The 14348-nt window shown below is 36.5% G+C and overlaps 3 protein-coding genes across 7 annotated transcripts in view; 1 reads left to right on the plus strand and 2 right to left on the minus strand.

Moving 5' to 3' along the window:
- Mekk1 (mitogen-activated protein kinase kinase kinase 4) overlaps window positions 1-14348 on the plus strand; it is an 83221-nt gene that overhangs the window by 31665 nt on the left and 37208 nt on the right. The window contains exon 19 of one of the 5 annotated variants that reach the window (XM_012365850.2): window positions 3501-12724. The exons of the other annotated variants lie outside the window; for them this stretch is intronic. Coding sequence (XP_012221273.2) covers window positions 3501-3507 — 7 coding nt within the window. The 3' untranslated portion in view covers window positions 3508-12724. Of the gene's footprint in view, window positions 1-3500; window positions 12725-14348 lie in introns of those variants that run through there. 5 annotated transcript variants of the gene reach the window in all.
- On the minus strand, window positions 161-3807 carry LOC105669629 (zinc finger BED domain-containing protein 4-like). Its single transcript, XM_012362687.2, has 5 exons — window positions 3667-3807; window positions 3485-3589; window positions 3037-3277; window positions 2518-2584; window positions 161-2440 (listed from the first exon to the last, which is right to left on the minus strand). Exons 1-5 carry the CDS (start codon window positions 3714-3716, stop codon window positions 870-872), a joined length of 2034 nt encoding a protein of 677 aa, XP_012218110.1. The 5' UTR covers window positions 3717-3807; the 3' UTR covers window positions 161-869.
- LOC105674189 (uncharacterized) lies at window positions 4621-8958 on the minus strand. Its single transcript, XM_067351745.1, has 4 exons — window positions 8769-8958; window positions 7701-8407; window positions 7441-7629; window positions 4621-5631 (listed from the first exon to the last, which is right to left on the minus strand). The coding sequence occupies exons 1-4, from the start codon at window positions 8956-8958 to the stop codon at window positions 4621-4623; spliced, it is 2097 nt and encodes a 698-aa protein (XP_067207846.1).

A 14348-nucleotide genomic window follows, 5' to 3' on the forward strand; every position in this document is an offset into this window, starting at 1 on the left:
AATCGATTTTTCAAACAAGCGATTGTCTTAAATCGATTGTTTGGAAAAATAATCGAAAAATAATCGATTAATTTTAGATTTTTTCTTCAAATCAAATGAAGACAAAAAAGAAATTATTTTAAACATTTTATTTATTACAAAATACAGAAATATTAAAAATAAAAATTAATGCATTGCATTATGTTCTCTTCGTGTATCTAAAAAATAAACGAAAATAATTATTAATTAATGCAAGTCACAAATTGAATAAAAATATAATTATACGTATATCACCTGAACCATTATAGCATAGACATGCATGTATGCTCATATTGACTCAGCGAGGATGGGAATTAACGTGGTGGGAAATTGTGGATATGATTACAATGCGTACAAATAAAAATACAAATGGAGAAACAAAGAGTGTGTAAATTAAAAGAAAAAAATACGAAATATATTTATAAACATAAAAACATTAAAGATACTAATGAGATCGTAGGTCTGTTCTTTTTAACTGAACTGACTGCACTAGTTCAGAGTTTATTTTTTTCCTCCCCATTAGAAAGAGAAAGATAAACTCTAAACTAGTGCAGCCAGTTTAGCTAAAAAGAATAAACCTCGTAACGTTACAGTATCACAGTGCATATAATATACAACAAAGAACACAAAATATTCAAACATTAAAGATATTAATAAGATCATAATATGACAGTATATAAGTAAAATTATATAGGGTTTGTTCGCGTCGCATACTCCAATACGCTCCAAACTATAGTATACATAACGTAATATTATAGATTGTATTATATTGGAACGAATAGGAGCATGTTGGGACATGCGACGTGAGCAAACCCATAATATTAAAGTTTTATTCTTTTACAAAGAATAATTCAAGGCCCACAATCCCACATCTCCTTAGGCAAAGATGAAAGAAAAAGTAAAATGTTGACTCTCTCACCAGTCAATCTGTTACGTCTGTCAGTAACAACAATCCCAGCCTCTGAAAAGAGACGTTCGGATGGTACCGATGATGTGACTGCGTTTGCATAAAATATGGCGATTTTTGAGAGAGTTGGAAATGCAGTTTGCACCATTTTCCAATATCCGAGAGGATCATTTTTTCGAGGGATACGAGGCTGATTAATGTACTGTTGCAGCTCGATATGAATTTCATCACCATTTGACCCAGGCTCGTAACCAGACGTTTGTACTTCATTTTGGTGATCGTGAAAACTCCATATGTCATTATCCTCATTATTTTCTATCGGCCCGGAGTTTTTTGCAGTTTGCCCCACATTTTCTTTTATCGATGCAACGTTCATGAGACGATTAATTTTATTTATTGCATTAGCACATTTCAGACGTGATTCAAAAGCCAGCTTTTTGAATCGAGGATCAAGTATAGTAGCAACTGCGAGTACTTGATTTGACTCCAACTCTTTAAATCGTTTTTCCAAAGCTTCGCTGATGCGAAGCATCAAATCCTTGCCCATTTTAGTATTCGGTTTTAATTTGCTTATGCAGAGCTTCAGGCCACGAATTATCGGGATGGCAATGCTACCTGTCGAGTATGAATCTCCACTAATTTCTGTGATCACATTCTGAATTGGTTTGAAAATTAATACTAAATCTTCCAGAACTTGAATTTGATCCCGAGATAATGGATCAGGAGCATCGGGGCATTTCAGCAAAACTGTGTATACGTAATTTTTCAACTCGATGTACCTGGCGGCCATGAAATATGTGGAATTCCATCGAACTTTCATATCTAAGAGAAATCGTAAACACTGCCCTTCGCTTAATCCATTCTGCATTTGCAGTTTTTTCAATTCGTCGCCCGCGTTGACATTGTTTTTTACTTTTCTAACAATACTCCGCACTTGTGATAGAATGTCATTTATATATGTTAATGATTGCAGTGCATCTGGCACGATATGCGACAGAATGTGTGCGACGCAAGGCACGTGTTTTTCGCTGCCAACTAGTTGTAGAATACCTTTTTTCATATTTCCCGCACTATCGCTCGTAACACACACCACTTTTTCCAAATCAATATCGAACATCGACAGGACTTCTCGCAGTTTTTCTTCAATTAGATCTCCAGTATGATTGGAGGCCAGTGGTATGGTTCCCAATGTGATATGATTCAAACTAAAGGTAGGTGTTAAATAGTGATCCGTGACGCCAAGATAACTTTGCATTTTGCAGTCAGTCCAAATATCACACGTAATGGCATGGGATGGAGCTAATGCAAGTTGGTTCTTTACTGCAATCTTCATATTACTATATTTCGCGTCGATCAAGCGGGTAATCGTTTGGCGAGAAGGCAACTTATAATGCGGCACTAAGAATTTTATTAATTCTGAAAAGCCCTCGGATTCGACCATTGAAAGGGGCTGATGATCAGTTACAATCATGTACATGATCTTTTCTGTTAATCGTGTGGCACCTGTTTCACCCTCTGTGATGAGAAAAAAATACAAAAATTAGATCGGAATGAATGATCATTCTCATCATTTCTCGGGAAAAATAACTTACCTTTCATTGAGTCTATTCTCCTAAAATGAGTTATGATATTCTCTTTTTCTTCTATCTTCAATCGTTTCTGGAATTTAAATATATGAATAAAGTATAAAGTATGAGACTTGCAGATATTGAAACAAATAACCTTCGTAAATAAGCGATGTCAAAAACCTTTTTTGGATAGTCTGATATGCCAGTTTGTTACATTTATTGTTATTTGTTAAAACTTGATTTTTTTATCAAAACATTTGCCGACTATCAAAAAATAAATTATATAAAAGTAGTATGTCAGACTAAGAAAAGTTTTGACACCATGAATTCACGAAGGTTGCTGGTTTCAATAAATATTCTCCGCTTAGTCAGAGATAATAAATTTTTGTTTAAATGTTTTTTATAAAAAAACGTGTATCATCCATAATTAACAAAATTAATTTAGTATCTCGCAGGCAGAAAATATTTATTGAAATCAGCAGCTTTTAGGTCTCCATCCAAAAAATTTACAAACTTTTCCAATAAAGAATAGTTCAAGAATACCTTTCGATTTGCAATCTCTTTTTTTTCATCACTTGAAAATGGAAAATTGCCTGGATTACTGTCTAATTTTCTTTTTTCTGGCGACAGTAACAGAGGATGTTTACTATTGAGATGATTTTTCAGATTTGTGGTGTTTCTATCATTCCTGATGATCTTAGAGCAAGTTTTGCATTTTGCGCTCTCTCTATCGATTTTTTCAAAATATTTCCACATGTTACTTCCCTTTGGTTTTATCGTGTTCCTGAAAATGAAAAAAAAATGAGAATACATATTTCATATATTATTTAATATATATTATATATATCCTAATACATAATATTTACAACTGCTATATATATGTACTACTAACACTAATAATACTAAAATACAATAATGTAAAAATAAAAATAAATAAAAAAGTTAATGACAGTAGACTTCATATATAACAGTCATGCAAAATTGCACTCACTTAATCTGTGCTTCAGTAGTTGATGTCGGTTTTTGAGGCGGAACTTCCACAATTGAAGGAGATTGAGTCAAAGCGTCCAATGTGGAGTTGACCATAATGTCATCGCTGAAACAACGATAGCAGTGAGATTATTAAAATGATTGCGCAATTAAAATATTTCACGCTGGTAAGTCTACACTCACTAGTCGACGTCGTCGAGAGACATGTGCACAGTGGACGGTGGAACCTGCATGCTTTCGATATACAATCAAATTTGGTTATACAACCAAATTCAATATACGTTGCAAGAGTTGTAATTTCTCCTTGTTGTCTAAAATCAAGTAATTTCCATCAAATTGTCATATCATGGAGACTGAAAAGTGTGCATGTTTTCATTTGTCACTCATCGACTACGCAAGGAATATTCATGTTTATATGAGCATTGCTTACATTCATTTACATTAACGATTTAATAAATAATTTATATTGCGGATAAATCACTTACCAGTTTAGTTATTTGGTCAAGAAAAACAACGGACGAGACAAACGACAAACCGAAAATGATTAAAGATGGTATGATTCCGAAAACTTGTTTCTCTAGATCAACCGAAAATGAAAGGGCCATCGCACACAAAATGACATATGTGCATATGAATAGCATAAGATCGTCTCGACCAATGAGAGTGAACATCTAAATGAGTGATCTATGGCGCCTGGCGCCTTTATGCTAGATGCTTATTGGTCGAGACAGTTATGCTATACATACGCATTTATATCATTTTGTGTGCGATGACCTAAACTCTTTTGTTCAATTATTTGTGATCAAAAAACAATCGTACGATCGATTAATCGAATTTGCTACAATCGCAAAAAAAACAATCGATTATGAACAAAAAAATCGATTGTCGATTAATCGAGTCACAATCGACCATCTCTACGTATAACCTAGACCAACCTTCGCCCGCCTTCGGCGGGCTCGGTTGGTCCACCAATTATACTTCGTGTCTCGCCCTTCGAGATTACGAAGGTAGATCTTTAGAGCCTAAACAATTTTTTGGACATAACATGTATAGTATAATATATATATATATATATTACTTTATTTAAAGCAAAGGAAAAATAAAATTTTTTACTTAAAAGAAAACAATTGTTATATTCTAGTTATTAGGTGATAATACCGTTCTCGCAAAAGTCTCTTGTGTACTAATTATAGGGCGGTTATAGAAATCCGCGAACACTTTGGAATTCGGAGACCATCCAGCTATTCTTTTAATCTCCTCAATGCTTACTCCTTTCTCAAAGGCCTTTGAGGTTGAAGCGTGTCTAGTGCTATGTGGTGTGAATTTTCTGTCTACTCCGAAAAGGATCAAGCTTGATTTTAACCATTTCTTTAGGGTATCCTTTTTTACTTTCTTATGTGGCCTCTGGAAGGAGATAAATAGTGTGTCTTCTCCGTTTCGTAGACCTTGTGTGACTTTCAGGTAATGTAACAAGGTCTTTGCAATGCACAAACCCGGCTTTTCCTTGAAAAAAGGAAGTTTTAAAAGTGGTTGCTTGGTTCCTACTCTTGACGATTTTATTCTGTCTGGAATTTTTACTTCTAGTCCTTTGTCAGAAGAAGATATATTAGAGATCTTGATTAAGGCCAGAGTTTGTAATCTATGGGCTGTCCCAAGTGCCAATAGGAGGACCAGTTTTTGTGAAAGCTGTTTTAAGGTTAATAATTCTAACGGAAACCACTTCTGTAATCCTTTTAATACGGGATCAACATCCCACGTCGAATCGTACCTCGGCTTGTTTGGTCTTGTTTTCGATGACCCCTTAATGAATTTTTTGACTAAATCATTAGTTCCGATGTCTTCCGTGGATATTGTTGCTAATGCTGATCTTGATGAATTCAATGTTCCATAGTTTGCGCCGTTTTGATATCTTAAGGTTAGAAATTCTAAGACTTTGGATATTGATACGTCAAAAGGATCGGTATTTTGTGTGCTGTTCCAATTCCACCATAATTTTAGTGCGTTATTATACTGTTTGATTGTTGAATCTTCCCATGCTTTTAGCATTATGTCCGCTGCATCCTCTGATGTTCCTCTTCGTCTGAAGGCTTCGCTGATAATCTGGCGGCAACCAGGGTAAGTTTGAATGCTAAAGGATGGCGTCGTGTTCTGCAAGATGAGAGTAAAAGATTGGCATTTGGGTGGAACTCTAAATATGATCCTTTGAGTAGTTTCATAAATACTGGGAACCATATTTGGTTAGACCAGAGGGGTACTACTACAATTCCAGAAGCTTTATCGTTTTTAATTTTTTGAAGTACTTTGGCAATTATGCCAAAGGGTGGGAATGCGTAAAAGTTTAAGTTTGACCATGAGAGTGTAAAAGCATTAGTAACAAATGCGTCAGGATCCCTTTCCCATGAGCAGTAAATCTCACACTTTGTATTATTTTTTGAAGCAAATAGATCAATCTCGGGATTTCCAAATCGTACTTGGATTTCACGAAATGCATAATCTGCCAGTTCCCATTCAATATCTTTATTTTGTATTCTAGACAAGGTATCTGCTTCTTTGTTCTCTCTGGAAGAAATATATTCGGCAAATACCCACAGTCGTCGCTCTTCACACCAGTTCCAAAATTCCTCGGCGTCCGTATGTAAATACTCTACCTTTACACCGCCCATTTTATTAATATAGGCCATGGCTGTCGTATTATCTATCCTGAGAAGAATTTCACGATTCGTAAGATCATTAGCAAAGGATTTTAGTGCTAAGAGTGCAGCTTTTAGTTCTAGTTGGTTTATGTGTAATTCTGATTGTTTGGAGGTCCAGTGACCGTAGGCTTTTTTACCGTTACAGAAAGCTCCCCAGCCTGTTTTACTAGCGTCTGAAAAAATTTCTCTCGCAAAATTCATTGATTTTATTGTCTTGTAGGAAGGCTCTAAATTATTTTTCCACCAACTTAAATCTTTCTTAATTGATTTTGGAATTTTCATTATTTTTTCAAAGTTACCGTTATTTTCTTCTAACGCCCGCAATTTTGCTACTTCTAATGACTTAGAATGTATCATGCCGTATTCAACGCCTGGGCAACTCGCTACTAATAGGCCTATGAATTGGGCGAATTCTCGAATTGAACAGGCTTCTTTTCTTTCCATCTTACAAACCTGATTTATTAAATTTGCTTTTTTTTTCTTTCGTGGTAATTCTATTGTCATTTGAGCGGAGTTTATGACAAATCCTAAATATTTACAGATACGTTCCGGATTTAATTTGGATTTTTTCTCATTTATTATAAAACCTAACCCTCTTAAAAAATTAAAAGTGGTTTGAATATTGATCCAGTAGTCTGATTTCGTTTCACCCAAACATAGGATGTCATCTAGGTAAATAACCGATAAAAATCCGCGTAGTCTTAAGCTGTTCATTACTGGTTTCATTATCTTTGTGAATACCAGGGGACTTGAACTAAGTCCAAAGGGTAGGCAAGTGAACTCGTAAACTTGAGAATTAACCCTGAAGCGGAGAAACTTTCTATAATTCTTATGTATAGAGATAAGAAAATAAGCCTCTTTTAAGTCAATTGATCCCATAAACATATTAGGCTCTAGTAATCTACATACAGCTCTAAGATCTTCCAATTTGAAATGTTCTGTTTCTACAAAAAGATTTAGTTTTTTAAGATTTAAAATAAACCGGTTACTGCCATCCGGCTTTTTTGCTAAAAAGTAATCTGAAAGAAATTGACCTTCTGTTGGGTCGCAAGGAACTATTGCTCCAATTGACAGAAGGCGATCTATCTCTTTTTGTAGTTCAAGATATTCAGATTGATGCCAACTTCTCATGGTAGGGATCTGAGATTGATTAGGTAAAGACTTAAAAGGTATCTTATAACCTTTTACGCATTCCAGGATGAAAGGATGTGATGGTTTTCCAAGTATTTATGAAACTTGTTAGTCGTCCAGCCAATGTAATGACCTGGTTTGACTCTAGTGATGCCTGGCTCTGTCTCGATACCGGGAGCGGTCTCGATAGTAATTCGATCTCGGGTAAGACTTCTTCGTTGAGTCCGATGCTGTCGACTTCCTTGGTTGTTGAGGTCGGTATCTGGGGCCCGACTGGGTCGTCGACTTCTGGGATACCAGTGGGCCTTTCCAGTTTGACGAGCTTGGTGTGTTAGATATGGTTTTCTGTGGTTGTATTTTTATATCCTGTCCTATTTTATTAATCATTTTGACCTCTTTAATTTTTTCGCACAAGTTTTTACCAAATAAGTATTTGTCTGCTTTCCTTTGTAGCAGTTGCTCAGCCATCTGCTTTGAGACGCTTGGTAGGATACAGGCTCTTCGAGCTATTGTTTGAGAATGGTGAATTTCCGCTAACAGCTGAGCTGCGTCCCAAAGCTTTTCTAACCTTCTTTTCGCTTCCGCTGACTTCATAGGAACTAATTCTGTTATGACCCGGGCTAGTGCAGAAAGAGCTGAACCGGCTAGTTTTTGGGTGAAAGCAAAGTATCTATCCTTTTTAAGGATATTAGCGTTTAATGTGCTCAGTTCTTGGTTAAGAATTGGTGGTTCTAAAGGGCAAGTCCCTGCTCTAGGGTACTTCTTGAGTAATTCGTCTCTTACCTCCTTCTTTAGTCCCTGATTTAACCAAGGATTCCAACGGTTTACCAGGCTAGAGTGAATTTCAAGCTCTTTTTGGTTCTCTGGGGGCTCTTCGCCGATGATTTTTAATGTTTCTTCGTCCAAATCGAAGATGTCTTCTTTATCCTGGTCTATTTGATTAGTGAGAGGTGTAATCTCTGTTTCCCGAGCTTCAGTCTGTTGAGATAAGGCCGCTGTGATTACGGTCTGGACATTCTCGGATTGAATTTCTGGAGAATTCCGATTTTCACCATCTGCCCTAGACTCTTCTGATGGACTCAACATTCTGTCCAGTCTACCTGAAATTTTTATTTTGAGGGATCGTAAGCTAAGGTATTTATAATACTATGATAAATTTGTATAGGTTATGTCTCGGCTCTCGTCCGAGCTCAACCGTTCAAACTGGCCAGGTTATGTTCGACACTGATGTGAACTTCACCATTAAAAAGGGGGACGTTGTGTCTTATATCCCATGTGAAATATGCTATTTTAAAGCGCTTAAGGTTATGTCTCGGCTCCCGTCCGAGCTCAACCTTATTACTCGGATCACGCCTTATCTCTCGTATAAGATCGTCCGGTAACACTTTTTGGTTATGTCCCGGCTCTCGTCCGGGCTCAACCAATTTGTAAGGGATTGGACTTCCCCGAAAGTTTTCTTACCTGTATTTTCTACCTGGGATATATGCAGTGATGTTTCCGGCGAATCAGATTTTTCGTTGTCCTTAGTTTTCTCTCGTAACGGATGTCTTGGTAAGCTAGATGCAACCAGGCTTTCTAGAATCTTTATTCTTTTCCATAACTCGTTGTTTTCCTTCTCTTTACTGCGTGATCTCTTCTTACTTTTACCCATTTTCCAAAACCTAAAACTTTTCAAAATTCTGGAAATTACGCTCTAGCTGTGACTTGTCTGGCACAAAGAAAACGAATGACGATGGAAGTGGCAGCCGTGCGAAGGCGCGGAGCCGCGGAGTGGGGCAGGCGGCGGCAAATTGAAAATTTTCCTTTGCTCTAAAATTGTGACTGGTTAGGCACGAAGTAGTGTTACTACCTTCGTAATCTCGAAGGGCGAGACACGAAGTATAATTGTACTGTGCACCACTTAACTTCTCACGACAATTACTCATTTCGATTTATGTAAACTACAAGTCAGATTTTATTTTTTTAAGTAGCTATCGTTCACGCAAGGATATTCACTTCAACACAATGCAGACGCGAGCCATAAAACAAGATTTTACATAATGAGAATGTACCATCAAATCGACAGAAGCATCACGATTGTTTTAGCACTGCTGAAAGATCAACCATACTTTGTTTTTTTAAATGCTTAACGAAGTATGCATACACTGGGTTCCAATGATTTGTTCCTAGGCCCCTCTCGCGCGGCAAGAGGAAAGTAAAAATATACTCATAGCGCCAACTGCTGAGCGACGCTATGAGTATATTTCTACTTTTCTCTTGCCGCGCGAGAGGGGCCTAGGAACAAATCATTGGAACCTGTACATAACAATTTTTAGTGTTTTCTTTTCCATTTAAAAAATATTTATATTTATAAACAAAATTCGAGCTTGAAAATTTTAAACACTCACCTAATAACAGTAAAAATATCGCATAAAAAAAATTAAACATTCAAAAATTTTGCCGCCCTTCTGCAGTTGCCGCCCCTAGGCCATGGCCTTGTTGGCCTAGGCGATAATACGGCTCTGACAACGACACAATATGATGGTCGACAGAGAGTGCCCGCGGACTTAGCGGACGCCGCCAGATTTAAAAAACTTTATCTCTAAACGTTGTGAATTTGAGCATAGCTGACACTACTACAGTAATCATTGAGAACGAGACGTCGCAGTATAATTACCATTATTCTAAAAAATAGCATGAAAAACGACCGTCAACCTTTATCAATGTGTTACGTCCTGTACGGACCTTTTCTTTGCACAAGTTTCTCACGACCAGTCGGGAAAATTCAAAGAAACGTTCCGAGAATATTATTTTAATGATTTAAGATCCCGAATGTACCATAATAATCTTTTAGGCCTTCAATCGAAAATTTATCGAGATAAGACACGCGACCGCGATAGTAGACTTTGAATTTTCGCCGACAGAAAAGCCGACGGAACGATATACATGTCATTCGAGCAATCCATCTATTAATCTTCAAACAACCTTTTTTATCTTATTTTTATTAACAACCTCTCGGAAGGAATGTCTCCCTTCCAGAACCCAAAATTTCGAGTATAAAAGGAAGACACCCACCCGTGAAAGCGGCAGTTAAGCAGTTTTTAGTTAGAGAGTCAGCCAGTTAGTAGAGAGAGGCTTTTAGTATTACCCGAACAGTTTGAATATTGGGACTTAGAAACAATTCGCAACATTTTTAATTAACTGTAAGAGTTTGTAATAAAATAGATTCAGTAAAGTGTCTGTTAAAACTATTCGATCTCTTTTCTCGTGTACAACCTACACCCTACCTAACACCCAACCACCCAGTTATCTCTCTGAATCAGCACTCAGAACTATTTGCTCCGGTGCGGACCACCGCACGTTGTACTTGGTTTTTGTATCCCCGCTAATCGTGGTGCGGACCACCGCACGCGGAACGATATACATGTCATTCGAGCAATCCATCTATTAATCTTCAAACAACCTTTTTTATCTTATTTTTATTAACAACCCCTCGGAAGGAATGTCTTCCTTCCAAAACCCAAAATTTCGAGTATAAAAGGGAAGACACCCACTCGTGAAGGCAGCAGTTAAGCAGTTAATATAGTTCTCTCAACATCTCTGAATCCAGCTCAATCGAATCTTAGTTCATACCTTAAAATATTAGAAAAACCGATTGTATCTCAAAGTGCTTGTATATCAATAATTATAGTAAACGTGTTTGTTAAACAATACTTCGACTAAAACCATTTCTCACACATTCAACCTACCCCCGTCTTATTCCTAATTGTTTTTTCAGATCAGCACTCAGTATCGATATTTTCGGTGCGGATCACCGCACGTGGTATTGATTTCTGTATCCCCGCGTATCGTTGTGCTGCCCACCGCACGCTTTACGCCTGGAATTAATTTCTGGACTAACATAAAATTCCTTTCTTATCCCGAAATCCAAAACTCATCGCGGAGGAGTGAAGTACCGCGCGCGGCAATTGCTTCTCCATCATATTAAACCAACCTCCGAGCAATATTCATTATACATCGACGTGAATACGGACCACTGAACGACCCAAGAAGATCCAGATATACAGGGTGATTCAAAATAACCTGATGTTCTCGCAATGCCATATTCTTGAGCGAATTCTGAGACAATTTTTCCTTTTACAAAATTTTGTCCGAAATTTAGTTTTCGACTTATAATTGAAAATAGTTTACTACTTACGAGTCCGATACAACGGACAGACAGGGACGGTGCAATGCGTCATGAGACGATAATAAACACTTGACAGTCTCATTATACGTTGCGCGTCCCTGCCTGCCCGTTGTACCGAACTCGTAAATTGCTACCTATTTTCAATTATAACTCAAAAACTAAGCTTCGGACAAAATTTTGTAAAAGGAAAAATCGTCTCAGAATTCGCTCAAGAATATGGCATTGCGAGGACATCAGGTTATTTTGAATCACCCTGTATTTCCAGGACATCCAAGTAGTAGGTCAAAACCTTCATAATTAAATTAGTTGTAAGACCTCTCACCTTCCTCTTTTACCCCCCCTCTCCTCTCCTTTTGAAAATTTGCACGAGGTACCGCCCTTGGTAAAAGGAGTTAATTCTCTTGACCAGAAAAGGGAACCACGAACGATTGGTTGAGGCCTCTAACAGCGTAATATCGATCATTACGATCGTTGACCTGTTCTCAGCCAAGGGAAATCGTTCGGCTCGCGCGGTCGCCTCTTCTCATACCGACCAGCGAGTAAACACCACAAATTTATACTTTTATTGTTGCGTCTGTCCGTATACCTGACCCGCCCCTTTCCCTCCAGGTTAGGACGTAACAAATGTATTAATCATTTTGTACTCGTTATATATGAAAATAATTCTTACTTCAATGCATAACAGTAAAATATTATGTTGTGTCACTCAGTTTGCGTGTATTTAACTTTATTTTTTTTTAAATTAAACAAAAAATTTAACAAAAACTATGTATCAAGTCAGTTTGCCTTCAGAGATATTTGGGAGTCCGTGCCGTCTGAGAGGACATGGCAAACTAGTTGATGGTTTAACTAAGAATGGATATGCAAAGGAAAACGTGGTGGGAGAATAATCTTTAAGCAGTAAACAGATTGAGTACTGGCAAATACATGTTTGGCAATAACTCAGTATCACTCTGCTTATGAGATAAGAATATATATCTAAATAATTTTTTGCAATGCATATTTGCACGAGGTTCCGCCCTTGGTAAAAGGAGTTAATTCTCTTGACCAGAAAAGGGAACCACGAACGATTGGTTGAGGCCTCTAACAGCGTAATATCGATCATTATGATCGTTGACCTGTTCTCAGCCAAGGGAAATCGTTCGGCTCGCGCGGTCGCCTCTTCTCATACCGATCAGCGAGTAAACACCACAAATTTATACTTTTATTGTTGCGTCTGTCCGTATACCTGATATCTATATCTTTGTTCTATATCTTTGTTCATTAAAAAAAAATTTTTTTAATTTTGTTTTTTGTTTTATATGTTAATTTCAATTTTTCGAAAATTTTTACAACGCTTCAAATGCTTTCAGACCGGTCAATTTGACTAACGTTGATAACATCTCTAGCGCTACTTGACTGTTCCATGTAAGCGTTGAAAACGAAAACATTGGAGCATTTGGAAGCGGCAACTCGACCGCACCCTAAGATAAATTGGGTTCATTGCAGTATGTATAGAGTTCACTGGTTTCAGCTGATTTCGATTTAAAAATGGTGAATCCATTCAAAATATGGTCGATAAAGTTTTCGGAGAACCTCTCACGTCATCGTGCATTGGCTGCAGTCTGCATTTTTACTTCTTTTAGTCAGGTTTGCAGTTATATCAATTTGGGGCTCGATAAAGGGCGATTTGTTGGTCGTTTGTTTTGAGTTTTCCATGGTACACGTTTTCATATGATAAGTTATAAAACGAAACGATAACGTATTCCACTGTTATCATTCGAAAATTCTACGTCCCAACGCAATACGTAATGTTGGAACCTAAACGCAAGACTTAATCGTAAAAATTTTCGCATTTGCTTGTATTATTCGATAAAATCATAGGCGTAAATTTAAGGACGATGGACGTAACAATATTAACTGCAAAATTAAAAATAAAATTAATTTTGTTAAATGTTCAGATTTTAATATGTATTTTTGGGGATTTAAAAGATTGTATATTCACAAAAATATATTTTGCACAACTCATAAGCAATTAAATTGTTTTAATTGCTTATAGAAATGCAATGCTTAATCTTTAGAGGCGAGTGTGGTCTTCGTATTTATTTTTCTTGCAGAAGAGTGCACGGTTTTAAGCGAGAGTGCAGAGTTATTATTTGCAATCGCGTTTTATCGAGATAGTATTGTTTAATAGGACATATTTGCTGTATTATATTGTTTAGATATGTTCTGACGGCTTATATATGTATATTATATTAAAATTTTTATATATTTTGTCGTGAATTTAGATAACATAGAAATATATATTTCTTATTGCAATTTTGTATACTTAAACACCATGTGTTCTTTATGAACATCACTTTTTGATATCACTTAATCGAGTTATAATTGTATGTGCGAATGTCTACAGTAATCGAACTGATTAAATTTTATCGAAATGCTGTTACGGGTTTTTAGCGGCTATTAGCGGCTTTTATAGATCAAATTTATTCTAGTATGTTCAGTTGAAATTACACGTATTAGACATAAAAGATGCCTTAGAAGTCACACTTTCTTTCTTTCCACCAAGTATTCTTTGGTAAATCTACAGTCAAATTTATCGTTCCTAAACTATTTGCTATCTGTAGTGGTATTTTTATCTTTAACGTTACATATCTTTATACCGAACTACAGTTAAGTTTCTGTTACGATAAAATTTGTTTCAATTTATTTAAAGACCTAGGTTTTGTTATTTATACTTTACTACCTACAAAGTCTAACAGACGCCTAATTTTCGATGTTACAAATTCTGTCGAAATCTCGTATCATTTTCAATTTTGCCGTTTATATTTTTAAATGTGATAAAAGAAAGTGTACTTTGGAACACACAATTGTACTGCAATTATAAGTAACAA

Source organism: Linepithema humile, chromosome 3, assembly GCF_040581485.1.
Source record: "Linepithema humile isolate Giens D197 chromosome 3, Lhum_UNIL_v1.0, whole genome shotgun sequence".
Taxonomy (NCBI): Eukaryota; Metazoa; Arthropoda; class Insecta; order Hymenoptera; family Formicidae; genus Linepithema; species Linepithema humile.

Bases quoted from the DNA above. Each gene is read 5' to 3' on its own strand.
- LOC105674189 (XM_067351745.1), bottom strand. From the start codon at position 8,958: ATGGGTAAAAGTAAGAAGAGATCACGCAGTAAAGAGAAGGAAAACAAC. The intron at 8,408-8,768 runs GTAAGAAAACTT...TAAAAATTTCAG, and splicing joins ATCCCAGGTAGAAAATACAG to GTAGACTGGACAGAATGTTG. The intron at 7,630-7,700 runs GTCAAAATGATT...TAACACACCAAG, and splicing joins TGTGCGAAAAAATTAAAGAG to CTCGTCAAACTGGAAAGGCC.
- LOC105669629 (XM_012362687.2), bottom strand. From the start codon at position 3,716: ATGCAGGTTCCACCGTCCACTGTGCACATGTCTCTCGACGACGTCGAC. The intron at 3,590-3,666 runs GTGAGTGTAGAC...TCGTTGTTTCAG, and splicing joins TCTCTCGACGACGTCGACTA to CGATGACATTATGGTCAACT. The intron at 3,278-3,484 runs GTGAGTGCAATT...TTTCATTTTCAG, and splicing joins ACTACTGAAGCACAGATTAA to GAACACGATAAAACCAAAGG.